General features: G+C 38.8%; 1 protein-coding gene across 5 annotated transcripts in view; it reads right to left on the bottom strand.

Annotated features, from left to right (window-relative positions):
- The window catches only part of frmd4ba (FERM domain containing 4Ba), a 125,870-nt gene that overhangs the window by 8,609 nt on the left and 94,970 nt on the right, over nt 1–22,291 (bottom strand). For all 5 annotated transcript variants that reach the window (XM_061874769.1, XM_061874770.1, XM_061874767.1 and 2 more), the window contains 13 exons: nt 21,713–21,770; nt 21,181–21,267; nt 10,555–10,631; nt 9,977–10,115; nt 7,610–7,751; nt 7,411–7,544; nt 7,213–7,329; nt 6,830–7,055; nt 6,683–6,739; nt 6,449–6,584; nt 5,830–5,994; nt 4,066–4,826; nt 3,851–3,974 (listed from right to left, as the gene is read on the bottom strand). In XM_061874769.1, coding sequence (XP_061730753.1) covers nt 3,851–3,974; nt 4,066–4,826; nt 5,830–5,994; nt 6,449–6,584; nt 6,683–6,739; nt 6,830–7,055; nt 7,213–7,329; nt 7,411–7,544; nt 7,610–7,751; nt 9,977–10,115; nt 10,555–10,631; nt 21,181–21,267; nt 21,713–21,770 — 2,223 coding nt within the window. The remainder of the gene's footprint in view (nt 1–3,850; nt 3,975–4,065; nt 4,827–5,829; nt 5,995–6,448; nt 6,585–6,682; nt 6,740–6,829; nt 7,056–7,212; nt 7,330–7,410; nt 7,545–7,609; nt 7,752–9,976; nt 10,116–10,554; nt 10,632–21,180; nt 21,268–21,712; nt 21,771–22,291) is intronic.

The raw sequence follows: 22,291 nt of genomic DNA, 5'->3' as shown, positions 1-22,291 counted from the left end.
TTAACAGAGCAATTGAGAGGAGACACAAACACGACACAGAACAAACCAAAAGTAGTGTTAACAAAAATGTACAAACCAGTATCAATATTAGTTATAATTTCAGCATAGCAGTGATTAAAAATCCCTTATTGACATTATCATTAGACATTTATAAAAAAAAAAAAAAGAACAATAGAATAGCATCTCATAAGATTGACAACACAATAAATAGGTTGTACTTGTATAGCACTTTTCTACCTTCAAGGTACTCAAAGCGCTTTGACACTACTTCCACATTCACACACTGATGGAGGGAGCTGCCATGCAAGGCGCCAACCAGCACCCATCAGGAGCAAGGGTGAAGTGTCTTGCTCAAGGACACAACGGACGTGATGAGGTTGGGATTATGTGGGGATTGAACCAGGGACCCTCAGGTTGCGCACGGTCACTCTTCCACTGCGCCACGCCTTCTTTATTATGCATTTTTCGGCAGGTGCGACCCATACTCCGGAGCGACCCATACTCCAAAAAATACGGCACTAATCAAATGTACTGCAGAAGAAGGCACACTGAAGAAAAATAAAGGTACATACAATTATGAATACATTCCAACTAAATTAATAATAAATAACATTTATGATTCTTGAATAAACTGTCAGTAAAGTTGAAGTGCAAATGAAAATGTTGTCATATTTTTTGCACTTGAGAAAATTGTCAATGACTTTAGACTTGAAGAGAATTGCTAGCTTGAAGTAAAATGCTGTCAACAATTAGGGAATGATGACACAAGCAATATGTACATCGTATTTTAATATTCATACCAAAAGGCTCTTTCTACTAATAAATGCTGATCACCTTCTGTCAGCCAAGTACTAAAACACACGTTTGTATTTAAAGCACTTCTGTTTTAAATGTATCAACACAAATAAATCAATACTCCGATTGTAAAGAAAGAATTACTTAGACATAAAAGTTTGAGTAGAAATGTATCATCTTCTTTTGGGATGATATAAAGATGAGTTCATCATTTGGGTTACTACACTGTAAGTACTGTATTGGAGGAATCTTTCAAATGTATGTTTGGTCTTGTAGGAGAGAAAAAAGTGTCATCATTTCAACACCTTTAATAAAACAAAGCAATATCAGTAAATACAAACAAAGAGTCTAATAGTGGGTGATAATGAGAAGAGAGAAATATGAAAGTACAATTGTGAAACTGTACTAAGGATGGCTACTTTCACATTTTAGCCCCGGCTGTGTTTTTCATTGCTGTAACACATGCTGACTTGTCAAATATTTTCTTTTTATTTACACTCGGAATATTTTCTTACACTTCTGAGTCTCACTTGCAAGGACACACTCCTTTCAGTGTGTTGCTGCAGCCAGGAAGTAGTCTTTGCCATGATGTTAAATGTTCTAGTCGTGTCCTAAGTGTTTGTACTGTAAGCATTGTACTTTTTACACACTGTCACTTACCAAATACGGAGGTGTTGACGTCGCCATGTAAAATTGCTAATGCTAATTAGAAACATGCATAAGGCGTATCTAATGCACATTAGCATTGAGCTAGTGCATTATGGAAAAGTGGAGGCTTGCTTTGGAGCGCTTTTCACTCAGAGGTTGGTTTTGTTGGCTCCTGCAAAAGTACCGAACTTAGTAGCCATCCCTAAACTAGCACGTGTTGGTATCTATCCGTCAAGAGCATTCGCTTTGAGAAGTAGTCTTTGCCATGACGTTAAATGTCTCAGTCTCGTCCTTTGTTAGGTCCTACAAAGTGTTTATACTGTAAATATTGTACTTTTTACACACCTAAACACGGAAGTGTTGACGTCGCCATGTAAAATTGCTAATGCTAATCAGTAGCATGTATATGGCGTATCTAATGCACATTAGCATCGAGCTAGCGCATTATGGAAAAGCAGAAGATTGCTTTCGAGCGCTTTTCAATCAAAGAGGCTGGTTTTGTTGGCTCCTGTAAAAGTACCAAACTTAGTAGCCATCCCTGAACCAGCAAGTTTTGGTATTTATCCGTCAAGAGCGTTCGCTTTGAGGTCCAACGCTCACATTGTTTTTCACAGACGTCTGCTTGGTACAATGTGTCCAATATGTTCACAAAGAAAAAATAAGTCATATTTTTGGTTCGTTTAATCGTTAAAACAAATTTACATTATTGCAATCAGTTGATAAAAAATTGTCCTTTACAATTATAAAAGCTTTTTACAAAAATCTACTACTCTGCTTGCATGTCAGCAGACTGGGGAAGATCCTGCTGAAATCCTATGTATTGAATGAATAGAGAATCCTTTATAAATCGGGAATCGTGTTGACTTGAAAAAAAAAAAAATCGATTTTGAATCTAATCATGACCCCAAGAATCGATATTGAATCGAATCGTTGGACACCCAAAGATTCGCAGCCCTAGTCCTTATACACACACCATAGTAATACTTGTATCTCTGACAATCCATCAAGCGGTGCAGCTTCAGTCATACTAAAACATTATGACAGATTTTTGAGCGCCGTGTGAAATGTTCTATATTCTCAATAAAACATTTAACATTTTAGTGTTGTTTACTGGCATAGGTCAAGTTGCAGTCTACACGTATCTCTTATGTGTGACTACCATCTACTAATCACACTTATTACACCATCTACCAAATTAAATTGCTTCGACGTCGGTAAGCACAATCAGAATTATTATTTTTGTCATTGAGAAACTGAAAGGATTTTAAGTGCGCCTTATAGTCCTAAAAATACGATACATTGTAGTGACCGACGGACCGTGGTTGCCAAGTTGCGCCTCCGGCTCCACCGACCACTACCAAACATTCCTTCCCAGTCATACACCAGTGTGAGTGGCACTGGGAGCAAGGTGGGTGAAGTGCCTCTCCCAAGGACACAACAGCCGTGACTCGGATGACGGCACGACCGCCCTACCATCTGAGCCACGCCATCCCGAGTACCTTAACCTATATTATTGCATACAATTGTTTGAGCGACACAAAGTTAATATGATACACATTAACTAAACAAAATCAAAAACTATTTATTAATCGTTGATTTCATGTTTGCTTTCAAAGTTCTCCTGTTTCCAGGGACTGAATTTGTAAACAATAACACAAACAAGTTTTGAAAAAAAAAAAAAAAGGTAGATTTTGAGGAAATAAAAATATCCATCTAGTCACACTAGTGTCGCTCATGTACTGATGTTACTCTTGTTATTGACACCACTAATTTTTTGACACACTCTTAACTCTTATCAATCTACTCATGAAGTTTCTGTTAATAGCTGCTTACTTTCGGTTGTAACACCGTTCCATCTACACTTGAACTTTACGAAGCACTTATATCTTCTGTTGTTTCCAGCTATCTTAGCGGCTAGCCTAGCTATTAGCATGCCTGCTCCTCCTTGCTCTTGGTGTGTAGCATGTTGATAAGGTTACATCAGGAATTGTTTGTTTTCTGCAGTCAAGGTGATTATTATGAACTTCGGCATTGTAATCGGCATTGAAAGCTATTGATCGGCAACAACAATCAAGTACTTTTACAATAAAATCTTCCGATACTAACTTGTGGCCGATCGATTGGCACATCCCTAAGACTTAAGGTCTGAGGAATCACTGTTGGAGTGCACAGATCCGATAATCCCTGCTGAGCCATGCTGTCATGCAACAAGGTGGAAGACTGCATAATCATCCATCCATCCATCCATCCATCTTATATACACTCCTGCACGCGATACTTATGTGTAGGTGATAATAGCCCCAAACCTCATCTTCTACGTTCAACACTAATTGATTGCAGATCATTTAAATATTGCATTTGGCTGTTAGCAAAAAAGAAGGAGATGAAGCCAAGTTTTACTTCTTACCTGCTGAGAGTGGAGTGGTTGAAAGGAGCTGTAGTGTACTTGAAGGTCTGTGGCGTCTGCTTAGGCACGGCACAGTCCAGTATACTACGGCCGCTTATGTGGCCGTGCCAGTTTCCAATTGAAGCTGAGGACATTGGAGAACGTCACATGTTAGCACTGGGCTCTACACGCATGTCGCCCCGGGATTAACTGATTTCTGCGGAGACTTATCTAACCTGAGGAGTAGGAGAGGTTTCTGTTGTTGTGGCTGATTGGTGGAGGCATGGTCTGGTAGCTCACACTCTGCGTGGATCCTCGGTCATAGTCGTAGCTGTACGCAGCCTGTTTGTTAGCCGTGTTGCGTTGGTACCAGCCTACCAAGTGCTTGGTTACAACTTCCTTCTGGAAATTTCTCGACGTCTGCTCTTCACCCCGGGGGCCCGGGCAGTTTCTAGGTGGCCTCAGTGTAGCGTACAGGTTCTGTGGCATGCCATCTATCTCGTCAGTGCCGTAGCGGCCATGCGTGTCATGGACACGATAAACTGCGTGGTTGGGATGGTGGGACGGATTAACGCTGTAGTGTCCTTCCGTGTCATTGCCGTATATGTGTACCCGACTGGAGTAAGGCTCTGGCTCCATTTGGCCGGGAAACCCTGCCAGGTAGTAGGCAGTTGTGTTGGGTCTGTTCCGGGAATGGTAAGCGTAACAGTGGGTCTCCGGTTGAGCCAAGTTAGGCATGCTGCCAGTGTTGGCGTAAATATCTTTCTTGTGGCGGCCGCGCGTTCTTCGTCTGTGGTTGTGGTTGCCGGGAATGGCGTTCTCCACACTGGACTGGCTCGTGTAAGAGGAGCCATCGTCGAGTACCTCGGTGCTGTTGCTCCGTCGGGTTGGGGAAATCTTGAATGTGGGCAAGGGCCGTTCGGTCTCTGGTAGAAGCTGAGACTGGGACTCCAGACTCTCGCTCCGTTGGCGAAAATGCTGCGGCGCGTGCTCTGATCTAGAAGAGACAAAAAGGTGTGGAATATTGTATTAGTCTTTTAAAATATTCCATTCAAAAGTAAGCAACAACAAAATTAAAAGTGTTAAAAGACAACTTAAAAGATATATATATATATATATATATTTTTTTTTTTTTATTATCATTAGACAAGTGGAGAAAAGGAAGATACTCCATGAGAAGTGGATAGATAACTCTTTAGTAAAGCTGTCAAATTTAATGCATTAACTCATGAGATTAATTTACAAAATGTTTAATCATATGCATTAATCATCTATGTTCTGTAGAGGCCAAAAGTTTGGACACACCTTCACGTTCAATTTGTTTTCCTTATTTTCATGACTATTTACATAGTAGATTGTCACTGAAGGCATCAGAACTACGAATGAACACATGTGGAGTTATGTACTTAACAAAAAAATGTGAAATAACTGAAAACATGTTTTATATTTTAGTTTCTTTGAAATAGCCACCCTTTGCTCTGATTACTTCTTTGCACACTCTTGGCATTCTCTCGATGAGCTTCAAGAGTAGTCACCTGAAAGGGTTTTCACTTCCCGGGTGTACTTAAAGCTCATCGAGAGAATGCCAAGAGTGTGCAAAATAGTAATCATTGCAAAGGGTGGCTATTTTGAAGAAACTCGAATATAAAACATGTTTTCAGTTATTTAACCTTTTTTTGTTAAGTACATAACTCCACATGTGTTCATTCATAGTTTTGATATATATCTACAGGTAACAAAGTTACTTGGTAACAAGATTAGGTTGAAATGTTGGCATAGGGACTACGGAATATGGACACAAGTTTTTTTTAAATACAGGAACGTGGATCTCCTTCAGCGTCTTTAGCACTGGACGTACAGGCCGTTTTTTTTTCCTGAAAGGTATTGATCTCACAAAAGAAATGAAACAAAAACATATGCCCCCTGCAGAGGACACCAGTTCTTAGGAGGGTACAGACGATTAAAACGTGGTAATATTAGGAAATACAAATATGACATACTTGAGCTGGGTGCTGCTGTAAGCATTGCGTGTGAGGACTGGAGTCGGAGGCATACTGCGTGCGTCACCCGGTTGTCTGGAAGCTAACTTGTATGGACTGCTGTGGCTTAATAAGGCATCATGGTGACTGTGGTGGACTGGTTCCTGGATTTGACTGTAGATCAACCTGGAACACAGATAAGAATCATATTTCAGCACACTACCATCGGTCAAGATATACACTCCCACCCTCTTTCCAAACTGACGAACCAAAGCGAAAGAACATGGCCTAGTCCTGAATTCAGCATTTGGGTCAGCATGCATCTTGACTGCTTAAAATGAGTTCACATCTGAAGGCAGCACAGCAAGGAGCAGCTATTAAAACCTCACAGATAGAGAATGTTGCTCCTTTACCAGCACTGATATGTGTTTAGTTCCTTCTATTTTTAAAACGGGTGCATTTGGGCTGATAAGAGGGATCTAATTTGGAGGAGGCAGCTGGTAGGAATGCAGCTCTGAAACTCTTTTACAGACCCGTACTAGCTCCACATACACACACAGCAGTCAATGCACACACACTTAAAAATACGTACATTGATGTATTCTACAAAGGAGCACAGGTGACAATACAAATTATATACCAGCTGTCCGTGTGTTGGTCATTAGCGGAAGCTCGTCTCTCTTTGCTGTGGTGAATCCTGAAAGTTTCTTCATGGTGGGATCTTGGGGAGTAATGGACTGACGTGGAACGCTGTCTCTGGGAACTGATGTCACCATCTGGAATGGAAAAAAGAGCCCAGTTGAACCTGATGCATCCTTTAGAAACTGGAAATTAAACAGCACGTGACCACTGATGAAAAAACTGTAGGTCTTACCTTCGTCCAGTGTGAAGCTGTCAGATAGAGAGCTAAGGTCTGATGGATTTAAATCATCTGGTGACAAAACACAGACAATGGGCCTTATAATTATGACATGTTTTACCAGCATTTTGAACAGATAGTCATGGTGCTTGTTTATGCTACCTAAGGTCACAGAGGCCCTTTCGATGGGTTGTTTTCCGTTCTTCACCCTATAGTCGTTGAGCTCCCTCTCAATCGCCTCCATTTTTGTTTTTGCATCCTTGCAGTTGTTTTGCCTTTTTTTCTTCATCGTCTTGGACATATCGCCCTCTTTGGTTAACTTATGGGCTGCTTGTACAATCTTCCGCTGCAAGGCTAATCTGCTTTCCAGGTCCCTTAAACGTGGATCCTGCAGAGTATAGTGCAAGAGGGTCCGTTACATTTCTCCTACACGTTGCATATTCATATGAAAAAAAATATAATGCATGTAAAGGATTTGTTTTCCTGATTTCAGTGGGGAGTTTCCACAAACACAAATAGTTAAGATAAGGCTATATTCTCCTCACCTCATTATAAGGAAAAAGGTCTTCGAGCTTGAATTCTGTCCCAACACGTCGTCGTACTTGAGGGACTTTCTCTCCCGTGGCAAAGGGATATTCTTTAGGTAATGTGCCTGTAAGTTCCTGGAAATAAAAAGAACAAACATTTAGTGCACAGTTCCGATCATTTACAGTAATTATGGAAGAAGACGTTTAGTGGCTAACCGCTTCTCTCAGGCAGATCTTCTTAAGTTCTTCAAGTTTTTGCGAGAGTGTGTCTTGAAGGCTCTTCTCTTTCTTTTTCATCTCGGCAATTTTCTCTCTCTTCTGCTCCTCGGCCACGTCAGAGTCAGCAGAACCTGTAAGAACACGTATGATCACCCTCCAAATAAAGTAGACGGTAAAGGATGAAACTGCGACTTACCAGCCGAGATGAGGCTTCCACTGCTTGCCCTGATGAGCTGATCATTGCATTCGAGGCTGGTAAGTTTAGTGATCCGTTGGGAAGCAATTTCTGTGAGATCCATGGCAATGTCCCCTGAACTCCTTGTTGTCGTCATATTAGACTAAAAAACGTTACAGGGAAAGGAACAGAGTTACAGCATAGTGAAGAGGGGGAAGAAAAGAAAGGTGAAGGCGGCAATGAAAATATTTCATTTTGATAAATGCACATAGCGGTTGTCTCATTTGCATGCTGGGTATATCAACGGCTGTCTCATCAATCAGGTTAGGCTCCCTGTTCCTGGATAAATACTGAAACTCCTTTTGAGACACAGTGCTTGGAAAAACCTAATTTGACTATAAACCAATTCTTTAATCAAGTTCCACAGCAAGAGGCAATATCACACAGAAACGTGCCTCATAAAAAATATAAACACACGAGAATTTATCTATTTTGTGACGACGGGGGGTTCGAACAACATCTAAAAGAGTGGAAGTACAAGGAGGCTATAAAGCCTCTGCGCCTTGTTCTCATTATCTTTGCCTGGGTGGTTTAATAGTAAGTTTGTCAATTCCCAGCCCAACCCTGCACATATAATGTATACTTTCCTTTTGAATGAGCACATTTTACCACAGTGCTAATTAAAAGGTAATTCCCCCGCATCCACCATAAAACCTCCACTCCCATACACTGGAAACAACTCACAATCTCACCAAGTATATAATTCTGATTTATAGGTGAATATCTAACAAGTTACAATCTCCTGAATAGTATTTTTTTAGGGAGACATAAAAAAAATAAGAAATAAAAAGACTAATGTTGAGCATTACATGTTTGTTATTGGACACAAAAGGTAACACTACTGTACTAGTAAGTATAGATAATAATGTTTTAATTGCTAAATTCAAGGACACTTTTAAGTTTTTAAAGCTTAAATAAAATGTCTTATTTTAAGAAATCCTACCAAGACAATTTAGATTTGTTCCATTGGCAGATTTTTTTTGCTCATTTTGAGCAAATATAACTTGTAATTATGTTTTTTGTACTCTTTTTAAAAGAGGCGTTGTTTCCACTTCATAGTTTAATAATTAAATGCTGAGCACAGTAAACAATATGGGTGTCAAAAAATAAACAGAATCGATTTTCAAATGAATCGCGATTCTTATTTGTGACGATACTTATTGATTAACGTGGACCCCGAACAAGTTGAAAAACTTATTCGGGTTTTACCAATTATTGGTCAATTGTACGGAATATGTACTGAACTGTGCAATCTACTAATGAAAGTTTCAATCAATCAATCAATAACTGTTCTAAAAATCGATAATCTATTAAAAAAACTAAAAACACATTACAGAGGGGCAAAAAAGTATTTAGTCAGCCACCAATTGTGCAAGTTCTCCCACTTAGAATGATGACAGAGGTCTGTAATTTTCATCATAGGTACACTTCAACTGTGAGAGACAGAATGTGAAAAAAAATCCAGGAATTCACATTGTAGGAATTTTAAAGAATTTCTTTGTAAATTATGGTGGAAAATAAGTATTTGGTCAACCATTCATAGCTCTCACTGATGGAAGGACGTTTTGGCTCAAAATTTCACGATACATGGCCCCATTAATTCTTTCCTTAACACGGATCAATCATCCTGTTTCCTTAGCAGAAAAACAGCCCCAAAGCATGATGTTTCCACCCCCATGCTTCACAGTAGGTTTGGTGTTCTTGGGATGCAACTCAGTATTCTTCTTCCTCCAAACACGACAGGTTGAGTTTATACCAAAAAGTTATATTTTGGTTTCATCCGACCATATGACATTCTCCCAATCCTCTGCTGTATAATCCATGTATCCATTTTGGTATAAACTCAACTATTGTTGTTGAAGATTCCCATATCTGTTGTACAGATTTACTTTAGAAAAGCAAAGCGTTGGTTACTTTTTGGGTAGAGATGTATTGAACAAAAACAGTTTTCTTTTACGTAATACCAACATTTATCAAAGCTGCTTATGTATTTTATGAAGGAATGTAGTTAAATATAGAACTGGCACGCAGTATTATTTAAAAAATTTTTTTTATTCTGAATCGAGAATCATTTTGAATCAAGAATAGATTCTGAAACAAATCGTTACCCCCAAGAATCGAATCAAATCAAATCGTGTGTTGCCCAAAGATTCACGGCCCTATTAAACAACTCTTCATGTGTATCATCATATCTACCACTACCCAGTGGCCCTCTTTCTATTACCAAGCCAATAGCATACAACTATTTGGACAACTTAAAACTTGAGAATGTGAGAAATATCACAAATAAAATATGGGATAGACCGAGAATAAGACACGAATACTCACTCTGCTTTGCTTCCTGTCCAGGTAGAACTGGTGCTGACTGATGGCCATCACCCAGATAGTTTTAATCAAAGAATGGCTGGCATACCAGGAGTGAATGACAAGGCCAGCCTGCCCAAAGGTCCGCTTGCTCACTGTTCGACTGGAGAAGGTCAAAACATTCTATTTGTTCTATGTCAAAGAAGGAAGTACGATTGCCAGAGAAATTGCCCAGTCAAAAAATTTGGGGTTTTCAATCATAAAACACTAGATATACACACAGTCATAGCTGTACCGTCAAACCTGCAAGTTTGTATCTGATATTTTCGAAATACATTTTTTAAGGAATCAGATGTAATCAACAAAACTTTTGGTGTCTGTAAAGTAGCACATCCAAAGGCGAGGAGAAGAACAGTAGTCCTCATAACCCTTTTAAATACAGCAGCAGGACAACTCTTGTTTAACAGATTTCCGCCATTAAGACTTGGGTCCCTTAATAACAACCCACTGCAGACACCCTTTTCAATGTGCAGAGTTACAGCTATAATCAGAACACAACAAAAGAGCCACAGAAATATATCAACATGTTAGCCCTCACTGACCTGTGCGGGTCGTTCACTTCCACTGCAAATTTCTTCTCTCGGAAATACAAATTCTCCAACTGCTTCCACTGGAACAACTGCAGTCAAAAACAGTGAAAAAGGGGGAAAGAAATATAAACATGAGTATTTTATACATTAATCCCTGTGAGCCTGCGTCCTCTGCAGTGGACGTTTGTGTTTAGCATGGCAAGACTATTTTTTTCACCCTAACTGACAAAAGAAATAGTCCAGATACAAAATGTCCTCTGCAAAGGACGCACGTTGTAAGTGGATATAGAACTAGAGTACATTACCAGACATGTCGCTGACATTATATTTCTCACATGACAGGCTCAATCAAGTCAAAAGACAGTAGTAGGAAGGCAGATATTTGTCATTTTAAATATGGCTATCTGAATGATCATCAAAACTCAAATGATTCACGCGTCTGCAGCACAGAAGGACTAAAAAAAAATCCCTCTGGCAACACATTCCAGGCAGTTTGTTCTAGGGCAGTGGCTCTTAACCTGGGTTCGATCGAACCCTAGGGGTTCAGTGAGTTGGCCTCAGGGGTTCGGCGGAGGTCGAGACACACCCAACTCTAATCCAATCCAATCCACTTTATTTATATAGCACATTTAAACAACAATAACGTTTCCAAAGTGCTGCACAGCCATGTTAAAAACGATTGTAAAAAAAAAATATATATATATATATATATATATATATACATATTATGCTCCACCAATGACTGAATAAAAACAAAAAATAAATAAATATAAAACCAATAAAAACAATATAAAAACAAATATGGTTAAAAACTATTTTAAAGGGTAAAATCAATAAAAAAAGTAAAATAGAAATCAAAGTGTATAAAAAACACAGAGGACAACAGAGGACCACACAACTCACGTAGTGTTAAAAGCCAAAGAATAAAAGTGGGTCTTAAGACGAGACTTAAAACACTCCACTGTGGAAGCAGTTTGAACATGGAGGGACAGAGTGTTCCAGAGCTTAGGACCGACCACAGAGAAGGACCTGTCTCCCCTGGTCTTAAGTCTGGTCTTGGGCACCACGAGCTGGAACTGGCTCTCGGACCTCAGAGCGCGCGCAGGAATGTAAATTTGGATGAGGTCCGAGATATATTGAAGTGCCAGTCCATGTAAAGATTTAAAAACAAACAGCAATGTTTTAAAATCAATTCTAAAATGAACAGGGAGCCAGTGCAAACTCTGAAGAAATGGGGTTATATGCTGGCGTTTCCTGGCCCCTGTTAAAAGTCGTGCTGCCGCGTTCTGGACTAACTGCAACCGGGAGAGAGCTTTTTGGCTAATGCCAGCATAAAGTGCATTGCAGTAGTCCAGGCCACTTGAAATAAAAGCATGCACGACTTGTTCAAAAAGGTTAAAAGATAAAAACGGTTTAACCTTTACTAAAAGACGAAGGTGATAAAAACACGATTTTAAAACGCCATTGACTTGTTTGTCTAGTTTAAAATCGCTGTCTAGAGTGATTTTATTTACTCTATGTGTAAATAAAAACTTTTCCCCATTATTCCCCCCAAAACGATGTTCCCTCTCATTTTTGCCATCTGATTTGCAGGTGTGTAATCTGTTGTGGTTTATGCACAATTCATTTTGTGCAACTTTGTCTTAAATTAAAAAAAAAAAAAAAAAAAGTTGTATTTTTTTTTTACCAAAGAAGGGTTTGGTGAATGTGCATATGAAACTGGCGGGGTTTCGTACCTCCAACAAAGTTAAGAAGCACTGTTCTAGTGTTACTATTGCATAAAAAGTGCAAAGGAGCAGTTGATCCGGTAGTGACAGGCTGTAGAAGCAAACAAGTCAATATGTAAGAAAATAAACAGCATGTTGGTCCTTTCTGTGAGAAGTTTGAATAAAAAAAAAATAGAGGTATTTTGGTCATTTTCCAGGAATTAGTTGTTGTTTTTTTCACCAAAGAACTACTATCTTAAAATACCACCCTAATAACACAAAATGAGCAACAGGTCCACATTAATGTGGATTAGGGTTGTCTTAATACCAATATTTGTTATTACCAGTAGCAAAATGTATTTTGATACATTTCGATGCTTTTCTAAATAAAGGGGACCACAAAAAAATTGCATCATTGGCGTTATTTTAACATAAATACTTAGGGTACATTAAAGATGTTTCTTATTGCAATCAAAGAACAATTTTGTCCTTAAATAAAATAGTGAACATACTAAACAACTTATATTTTAGTGGTAAGTAAGAAGGCAAACAAAGGCTCCTAATTTGTCCGCTGATGTATGCAGTAACATATTGTGTCATTCCCCATTCTATTATTTTGTCAAAATTATAAAGGACAAGCTGTAAAAATGTATTATTAATCTACTTGTTCATTTACTGTTAATATCTGCTTATTTTCCCTTTTTACGTGTTCTATCTACACTTCTGTAATAAACACTTATTCTTCTGTTGTTTGGATACTTTACATTAGTTTTGGATGATACCACAAATGTAGGTATCGATCTGATACGAAGTAGCTACCGGGTCACACGTTGGTCATATTCAAAGTCCTCATGTGTCCAGGAACTTATATCCTGAGTTTATGAATATAATCTGAATTAAAAAAGATTTTGGAGACGATAAAAAATATTGATGTAATCATAGTACTATCAACTAGATACACTCTTGTACTTGGTATCATTACAGTGGATGTGAGGTGTAAATCCACCCATGGCATTTGTTTACATTGTGACGTCGGTGAGCTATTGTATCTTTGTATGTTGTGTAGTAAAGCATGTTTAGCTCTTCCTCATCCTGTAGGGATGAAACGTGTAAAAAAGTAACTTTGTTTGTCGCCATGGAGGCAAGAATTAGTAAATCAAAAGAAGCTAAAACACTGTCGATCGCGGATGGACATTAGCCGCTAACTAGTTAGCGATGTTTTAAAGCAGTGGTCCCCAGCCTTTTTTATCCGCGGACCGGTCAACGCTTAATAATTTGATCCGCGGCCCGGGGGGGGGGTCCTTTTTTTATTTTTATTTTTTCTTCTTCTTTGTCATGAGAAAGGGACGTTTTTGTCATGAAAAAGGGAGGTTTTTGTGGTTGGTGCACTAATTGTAAGTGTATATTGTGTTTTTTATGTTGATTTAATTAAAAATAAATAAATAAATAAATAGAAAATGTTGTTTAGTTTTTTTTATAAAAAATTCTTCTGCGGCCCGGTGGTTGGGGACCACTGTTTTAAAGCACCTCTTCCTGAGGGCGTTTCTGTGTCATAGCTTCACCTTTACCCTTAGTTTTTAAGCCAAAATGGGTCCGTTCTCCATTTTTTTGTCTAAACACTGTGTCTGCTTGTAAGTACTCCGTGATTTTGCGCTGCTGAACATGCTAGTCTGCTCGTAAAACCAGTAATGTCAAGATATGTCGACAACGCGCCGTCATGCCTGTAAAATAAAAAATATGGCGTACTGGTAATTTTCAAACAGAGTAGAGTACCGTTTTCGATTCATTATTACCGCGATAGTATACTAGTACCGGTATACCGCACAACATTTTTGTTTTTTTGTTTACATCAATGTGATATTAAGGTGTTTAATTAACACGCTATGTGCATGTAATATATAATAAAAAAATATGTATTCAATTTTGATCAGCTAAAATTGATCTACAGCAACCCTGCGATTAATTTGATGAAAAATAGCAACTGTTTGACAGCACAAGTTTTACTTACTCTCTCTTTGCTAATGGGCTCAATTTTAAATTACATCATCTAATAGCAGAGGCTGGTAGAGATCTGGCAGGCCAGAAAGTCTAGAGGAGTTATAATTGATACACTTCTATTTAGAGACCGTGCAAGTGCACAGTGCAAAATAGGTGTGGGAGAGCCTTTCACTTCTCTCTTCTGAGGAAGAGTGCTACAAATATAGCAGAAGTTCTCTGTCAGAATGACACGTCTGCTCATGGGAAACTGGACTCACCTAACAGTCCACTTAGGTCACTGGCCTGTGAGCAACTAACTCCACTTTAATAAAAGATTACAGTAGAGATGGATGCAAGGAACAAATTCTAACAATTTTCTATTCATACATGAAAAAAACACAAGCTTGTCTGCAATTCGATAAAAAAATAACATATTGAACACAAACTTTAGCAGTGCACAATTAAATTAATGATAAATAATAGGCGGATGTGACAAAGGCTTACCGTGAAGGTTATGTCTTAGTTATCCATACTGAATTCCTGGTGTAATAAATCCTGACTTTGAGCTTCCCACAGGGCTTGAGCTTCCTTGAACAATGCTGGCTCTTGTCTGTTCTCTGAGAGACAGATAGGTGTTGCAAGAGTTTCAGCTGAATGGAGCTGAGAGCCACACCCCTTTAAACACCCCCGTCCTCTGACATCACCGACGCCTCACGCTTTGTACCGCTCGGAGCTACTCCCTCTCTCCCCTCTGGCACACATGGCTCTTCTGTTTTAGTTAGACCAGATTAACAGGTTGTATACACAGTTTTAAAAAGTACATTCTGCTTCACTTCATAACTCAAAAAATAAGCATCTAGATTACTCTTATTTCATTCTGCTTCATCTACAACTTACGGTGTTGGTTAAGTTGAACTCTCTAGGGAAAACATGCAACGAATCTGGTGTACTTTGGTCTAATCATTAATAGACTATCGCTCCTTTTATGTGAAACTTGAGCAGTCTGTCAGGTATTTGGTCTACGAAACTGTAGATTGATACAATATTTTGTAGAGCATGAAAACGTATCATTTTAGTATGAAAAAAAAAAACAGTTCATACCATCCATTTGACTGTCCTTTACATGTAAAATCTCCATTACCTAATTAGGATAAGGCATCAACTGTCAGTCTTCTTTTCACTTAGTAAACCAAAATGTCTTATCAAATAAACAACAATGAAACAAAAGGTTGCTTTATAAATAAACAATGGCACCCCCATCGCAAATTAGCACCCACTAGTCACTATCACTTAGCATCATTAACATTGTGTCAACAGATAACATTTTCATCGAGTTAGAGAAACTTCACACCTGCGTGCAAGCACATTCTGTCTGCAGAACATACTGCAGGGACTACTGCTGAGGCCAAAATATGTCAGTGATGTGACACACCTTAACTTTGCAGAGGCAACAACCACAAGACTAAAAGTGGTTTTCTTTAGACGATAAACCCACACTGACAAAATGTGATCTTTACAGGAATTTTACACAGCTTTTAGGTAGTCAAAACAAAACAACATAGTCAATATCTGATAACAAGTCTGAGCCTGGCCTGTATGAAAATCGTCCACCCCCTTCAGAATCACGTCACACATGATTGCTGGCAAGTCTCAACATTTGATGCAATTTAGTAACATGACATGAGATATGATGGCTGCCAAAGGAATTCATTATTTAGCTTGTTTTCTATGTACATTGATTCGATGTATTATATTCTATGTTAATTTTACAGACAAAATGAACATTGCCACTTAAAATAAGGAATAGATTTAAAGGCTCTGCTTTCACCCTAGATACTGTATATACACCAACATTAAGTCTGAAACATTATCTAATTACCTGTTAACTTACAAGTCCTAAAATTGAGGAAGTAAACAGATGGATTATATTTTGGCAACTGTTTTTTTTGAGAAACACAATTATTTTCCAATGCATTGCTCCGTCTAACTCCACTAAGCAGTTCAATAGTCAAATGTACTTTCATCATCATCTCTCTGTATTTACAAAACATAAAAGTCCATAAACATAACACTTTTATATGATTTGTAAGTGCTTTTGTAAAAAGGGGAAACTCCTCGGAAGCTGGAATAGCTTATAAGGGGGAGCCTTCATCCCAAAATGAAAGAAGTCCTAAGACTTGTAATGATCATTTGAAAGATGAAAAAATACTGTATAAAAAAGGTTGCATGTTATCCCCCAACAACAGGACACTAGTGTATACCCAAATTCTTAAACCCCACCCACCTAAATGGCTAAGAACCAGTGTAAGCCTCAGGGGCTTGTTGCCTCCTATAGAACATAATTGCCACAAAAGTGATAGCTTTTGAAAACCAGTGTAACAAAAGAGCCACAGGTCCCTGCCATATAGTGGCTATAAAAAGTCTTCACACTTTTGAAATTGGACCAAGGCAACTCGTACTCAACTTCATGCCATTTGATTTTTGAATACGTTTTCCTTATTTACCTATAGCCTTGAATACCTAGCACCAAAGCTGATAATATATTTCCCACCTACTCTTTGCTCTCTCTTGACTGGCATGGGAACCAGGATCTTCATGATGCTTATTTACACGATGGATTGATCATTAACCATGTCTAAATCTAGCAATACACATAGCAAAGGTTTGTAAGGTTTATCCAACCTTTATCTTCTTTTTATTCGGATTGCGGGACTTGCAGTTTCAATGGAGATACCCATACTTCTCAGTCTCTGGTCATCTCTTCCACTTCCACTGGAGGACACTGAAGCATTGGCAGGCCAGTTGCAACGCTTAATCACTCCAGCATTTCCTAAATATATACCCTGGGACCACCTCCATGCTGGGCATGTCCAGAACACCCCATCAGAGAGGCGTCCAGGAGGCATCCGAACTATATGCCCAGGCCACCTCAACTGGCTACTCGATGTGAAGTATCAGTGGCTCTACTCTGAGATCCTCTTGGATGACGAAGGTCCTCTTCAGGAAACCATTCCGTCGGCATGTACCGTATTTTTCGGACTATAAGACGCACTTAAAAATCCCTTCCATTTTCTCAAAAATCAGCAGTGCGCCGAATGACTCGGTGAGCCTGATATACGAAATAATTCTGGTTGTGCTTACCAATCTCAAAGCTATTTTATTCGGTAAATGGTGAAATGATAAATGTGACTAGTAGATGGCAGTCACAAATAAGAGATACGGGTAGACTGCAAGATGACGCTAATAAACAACAGTAAAACATTAAATGTTCAATTGAGAATATAAACATTAGCTACGGCACTCAAGAAACTGTCAAAATGTTTTAGTCAACTTTGGTAAACAATGAAGCCACACAACTTGAGGATTGTCGAAGCATTACGGCTACCGTAGTCAGACGTACTGTGCTTTAACATACAGGTATTAATATGGTGTGAGTATAAGGACCGCAAAATGGCACCTTTAAGCAGACATATTATCTGGCGGGTTTTTTTTCACGAAATTATGCAAAACCAACTTTTCTTACCTTTTGGTACCTGCTGATGTGTATTTGGGTTCTGCGTAAGTCCTTAAAATGTGCGCGCGTCCGCCATTGTAGTCTGTGGCGACACTGTAGTCGATAAGCTTCTTTTTTTTCTCTATCTGTATCTCCTTGGGCATTCATCCTCCGTTGTTGCCATTTCTAATATAAAGTAACGAAAAGTTGTAACTTATATCTGTCAGTACACTTGCTATGGAAGCGCTAAAAACTACCAGAGTTCCAACGGCTTTTCACGGGACACATTTCAAGCGTTGTTATTGCACTAGTGAGACACGGATTAGGAAATGCTGCTTTTTTTATTGATTTAAGTAACGTCTGAATGTCATTAAAACAGTTAGCTTAATTTTTTGACACTTCTTCGACTCCCGTACTTGCACGCTACACCGGTAAAACAAAGATAACGGGGGACAAGATGCTGTCAAAGTGGAGCCACTTAAATAATACCGCCCACAAAGCGGCGCATCCTGAAGTGACGGTCATAAAGCGACTTGAAGATAGTCTGTAAAACAGAATCTATGCAACATTCTGACCAAATAACTACCATTAAATATTATGTAGACCAATAGGAATTGTTTTAAATTTTGAAAAAAAATTCTAATATGACACCTTTAATGTGTCTTATAATCCGGTGCGCATTTTGTACGAAAATAGGCCTGAATAGACCCACTCATCAGCAGTGCGCCCTATGGTCCGAAAAATATGCTATCCACGATCTTGCTCTTTAATAGTACATAAGGTTGATAGATCGTAAAATTAAAAAATGTTTACTTGTTTGTCGGTTGCTCCTTTCATGGTCACCACAGCAAGCAACACACTAAATCAGGGGTCGGGAACCTTTTTGGCAGAGAGAACCAAGAAGCCAAATATTTAAAAATGTATTTCTGTAAGAGCCATATAATATATTTTTTTAAAATATATTATATGGCTAAACGCTTGCATTTTTAAGTAAGACCAACATTTCTAGAGTATAATAAGTCTCTTATTCTTTGTAATAAAATTGTTATTCCGAAGCTAACTGTGGAGGGGGCGTGGCCTGTGGACCTGCAGCGAAACAGGGTGTGCCAGGACCGGCCTTGAAATCAGCGACAGGTGCGTAGATGGCCCACCTGGGCCTTGTTATCTAATCACCTGTCGCTATTTTATAAGCAGCAGCCAGGAGGAGAGATGGGGTTGAGGCTGGAGCCAGAGTGCGAGCGAGAACGAAAGAGAAAAAGACAATTGCTGGAAAGCAACTGAGAGACTTATTGAAAAATAAAACAATATTGTAACCCTGAAACAGGCTCTTATGTCGGTGTTTGGTGGTCTAAAGAACCCCCATGAGGGAAAGCCACACACTAACCAATAACAAATAAATAACTTCTTGCCATTAACACAACTTCTTGAACAGATGTGGTAGAAAACAGATGGATGGATTAAAAATGCACGAGAATGTTTTGTATTTTGAACATTATTTTTAACACTGTGATTACAAGTGGAATGATTTATAACTTATCGTGTCAAGCAATGTCAGCTCAGATTTACCTGAAAGCCGGATGCACTCATCAAAAGAGCCACATTTGGCTCTAGAGCCATAGGTTCCCTACCCCTGCACTAAATTCTGCCCTGCTGCAACCCTGCCATTTGTCCAACTACAGTAGAACTTCTATCTACGGACTGGTTCTTGATTCTTCAACATGGTTCACCAACCAAAAAGTTTGTATAGTGAAGCAGAGTTCCCCATTAGAATCAATATAAGCATGACTAATTGGCTGTAGCCTAAAAGTCCTTACTTTAGTAAAAGAAAATTGCATTTTGAAGACACTATCATGTATATATATATATATATATATACATACATACATACTTATATACTTTTATATATATATATATATATATATATATATATATATATATATATATACACACACCGTATTTTTCGGAGACCGTATTTTACGAGTATAAGTCGCTCCGGAGTATAAGGTGCATTTTTTGGGGGGAAATGTATTTCATAAAAGCCAACACCAAGAATAGACATTTAAAAGGCAATTTAAAATAAATAAAGAATAGTGAACAACAGGTAGAATAAGTGTACGTTATATGAGAACGTGCCTGGTATGTTAACGTAACATATTATGGTAAGAGTCATTCAAATAACTATTACATATAGAACATGCTATACGTTTACCAAACAATCTGTCACTCCTAATTGCTAAATTCGATGAAATCTTATACGTCTAGTCTCTTACGTGAATGAGCTAAATAATATTATTTGATATTTAACGGTAATGTGTAAATAGTTTCACACATAAGTCGCTCCTGAGTATAAGTCGCACCCCCGGCCAAACTATGAAAAAAACTGCGACTTATAGTCGGAAAAATACGGTGTGTGTGTGTGTGTCTGTGTATGTATATATATATATATATATATATATATATATATATATATATATATATATATATATTATACACAGTATAAATATACATATATATTTAACCAATATAATAAAGGGATAATAGCTCAACAATCTCTATTTTATCCAAACAACACAACATTACAGCAAGCTTAAATGTGAATTGAACACGCACGCACACACACAATTGGTGTTGGTGCGCTCCAAAACAAAAACACAAAAATCATTTTACCTTGTGTCTGAGATTTTATGTGGCATTGTTGAACACTCTTGGGGTTTCGGAGTGATAAACGAGCAGTGGCTTCATGAAGTCACTGATAGTGTTAGCACAAACTAGCAGTGTGAGGCGATCCTTAACCAGCTTGTGTCCAGGTAGTGCCTTCTCCTTCACTGTAATCAATGTCTGCTCTGGCATATTTTTCAGTCTTATGGCAATTAAACATTTGCTGCGGAACAAAGTCTTCTTCGCTGACAAAATCCTACAAATTAAGCTGTTGCAAGCCAAAGGCTAACTACGTGGCAAAAATGCTAGCTCAGTGGTTATCTAGCTACCCGATGCTATACATCAAGACTGTGAGAGTTTGGACACATTTAAAGTGTTTCTGACCACACAAAGTTATCTCTAAAACAGGCTTACACAACCCTGACCGGCGCAAGGTATGGCAATTGTGGAAACAAACACGTCAGAAGTGCAGCGAGCCTAGAAGCTCTTCGAAATGGTGTGCAAAAACTGTAAACAGGATGGGACGTAGGGGGCCCCGCCTTTTCAAAATTCCAGCGGCACACACAAATAATGAATTAATGAACTTATCCAGGGTGTACCACGCCTTCCGCCTGAGTGCAGCTAGGATTGGCTCCAGCACCCCCGCGACAAGAAGTAGAAATGGATGGATGAATGAATGAATTAAGTGTTTGTACGCCGAGACATGGTTCGCACACAAAGGAATATTTGTCGCGATGTAAACATTCACAAACTGAAAAGGACACAAATAGAGGCGAGGTCACCATTTGTTCAGCAGAGACTAACCTTTCTCGGTTTCAGCTTGTCCTGCTGGTCGTACTGGCCAATGCCCTTGTAGCTGACACCTAGCCACCAGGGTATTCCCTGCTTATCCTGAAGGAGAGCAAAGAAAACAATTAGTAGGAGTAGGAGTAGATCTTCATCCATCCATCCATGTTATGCTATACATCTTTATTAGGGTCAAAGGTAAATGGAGCCTAACCCTGCTGACTCTGAACATTTGGAGTCTCCAATGAATGTCCCAATAGTTTCAATTAGGCTCACCGCTGCAGGAAAATAAAATATAATGTTTAAGGGTGTGTCTAAACCAGTTCCAACATGCTATTTAAGCATGTTACAGATCGCCCTGCAAAGCCATGCTTGAATGCAAATGGCCAAAGTATGTTATTTGATGGTGATACATGGATAAAATGTTAGTGCACAGAGAAATTAATACAATTTAATAAAGAAATGTTTACTTATAGTATTACTATTTCAAAACAACTGTGCTGTAATGAATGGTACAACTGTATAGCTTAATAAAGGTCACTGATGTTACCTTTACGGGGTAATAATGGACGCCATATGTTGGCAGGGACTCCACCAGGGCCAGATACCTACAGAAAAACAGAAACCCGTTATAAAGGATATAGCCACTTTATCCTTAATCACTGTCAACCTGTGGTCGTTATACAGCCAACGATTCAGGAGATAAAATGCAGTCATTTAGAACACACACTCATTTACAGTGGCGATCAATCGATTCGTTTTACAGCCTGGCAGAGGGAGGGAAAGGCTACTGATCAATTCAGGGACACACAACATCAATGCCATCAATGATCAAGAGTTGTACTAACCTACAAGCCTGTAATAAAAGGTTTACAATCAACACAATTAATCGCTACTCTGACTTCTCTGTGGAATTTGCATTCCACAGAGAACATTGTCAGCATAATTGGACATTTAAAATTGCCCATACGTGTGAAAGTGATTGTGAATGGTTATTCATCTCTACAGTATGTGTCTTGGGATTGACTGGCAACCAGTCCCGACTGTGTAATACTCCTCTCCCCCACAGTCAGCTGGGATAGGCCCCAGACTGTGAACAGGATAAGCGGTCAAAAATGCATTAACTAAT

This window comes from Nerophis ophidion, linkage group LG16, assembly GCF_033978795.1.
Source record: "Nerophis ophidion isolate RoL-2023_Sa linkage group LG16, RoL_Noph_v1.0, whole genome shotgun sequence".
NCBI classification, from domain to species: Eukaryota; Metazoa; Chordata; class Actinopteri; order Syngnathiformes; family Syngnathidae; genus Nerophis; species Nerophis ophidion.
The sequence above is the reverse complement of the archived record's forward strand: the minus strand, read 5'-3'. Positions and strand labels throughout refer to the sequence as shown.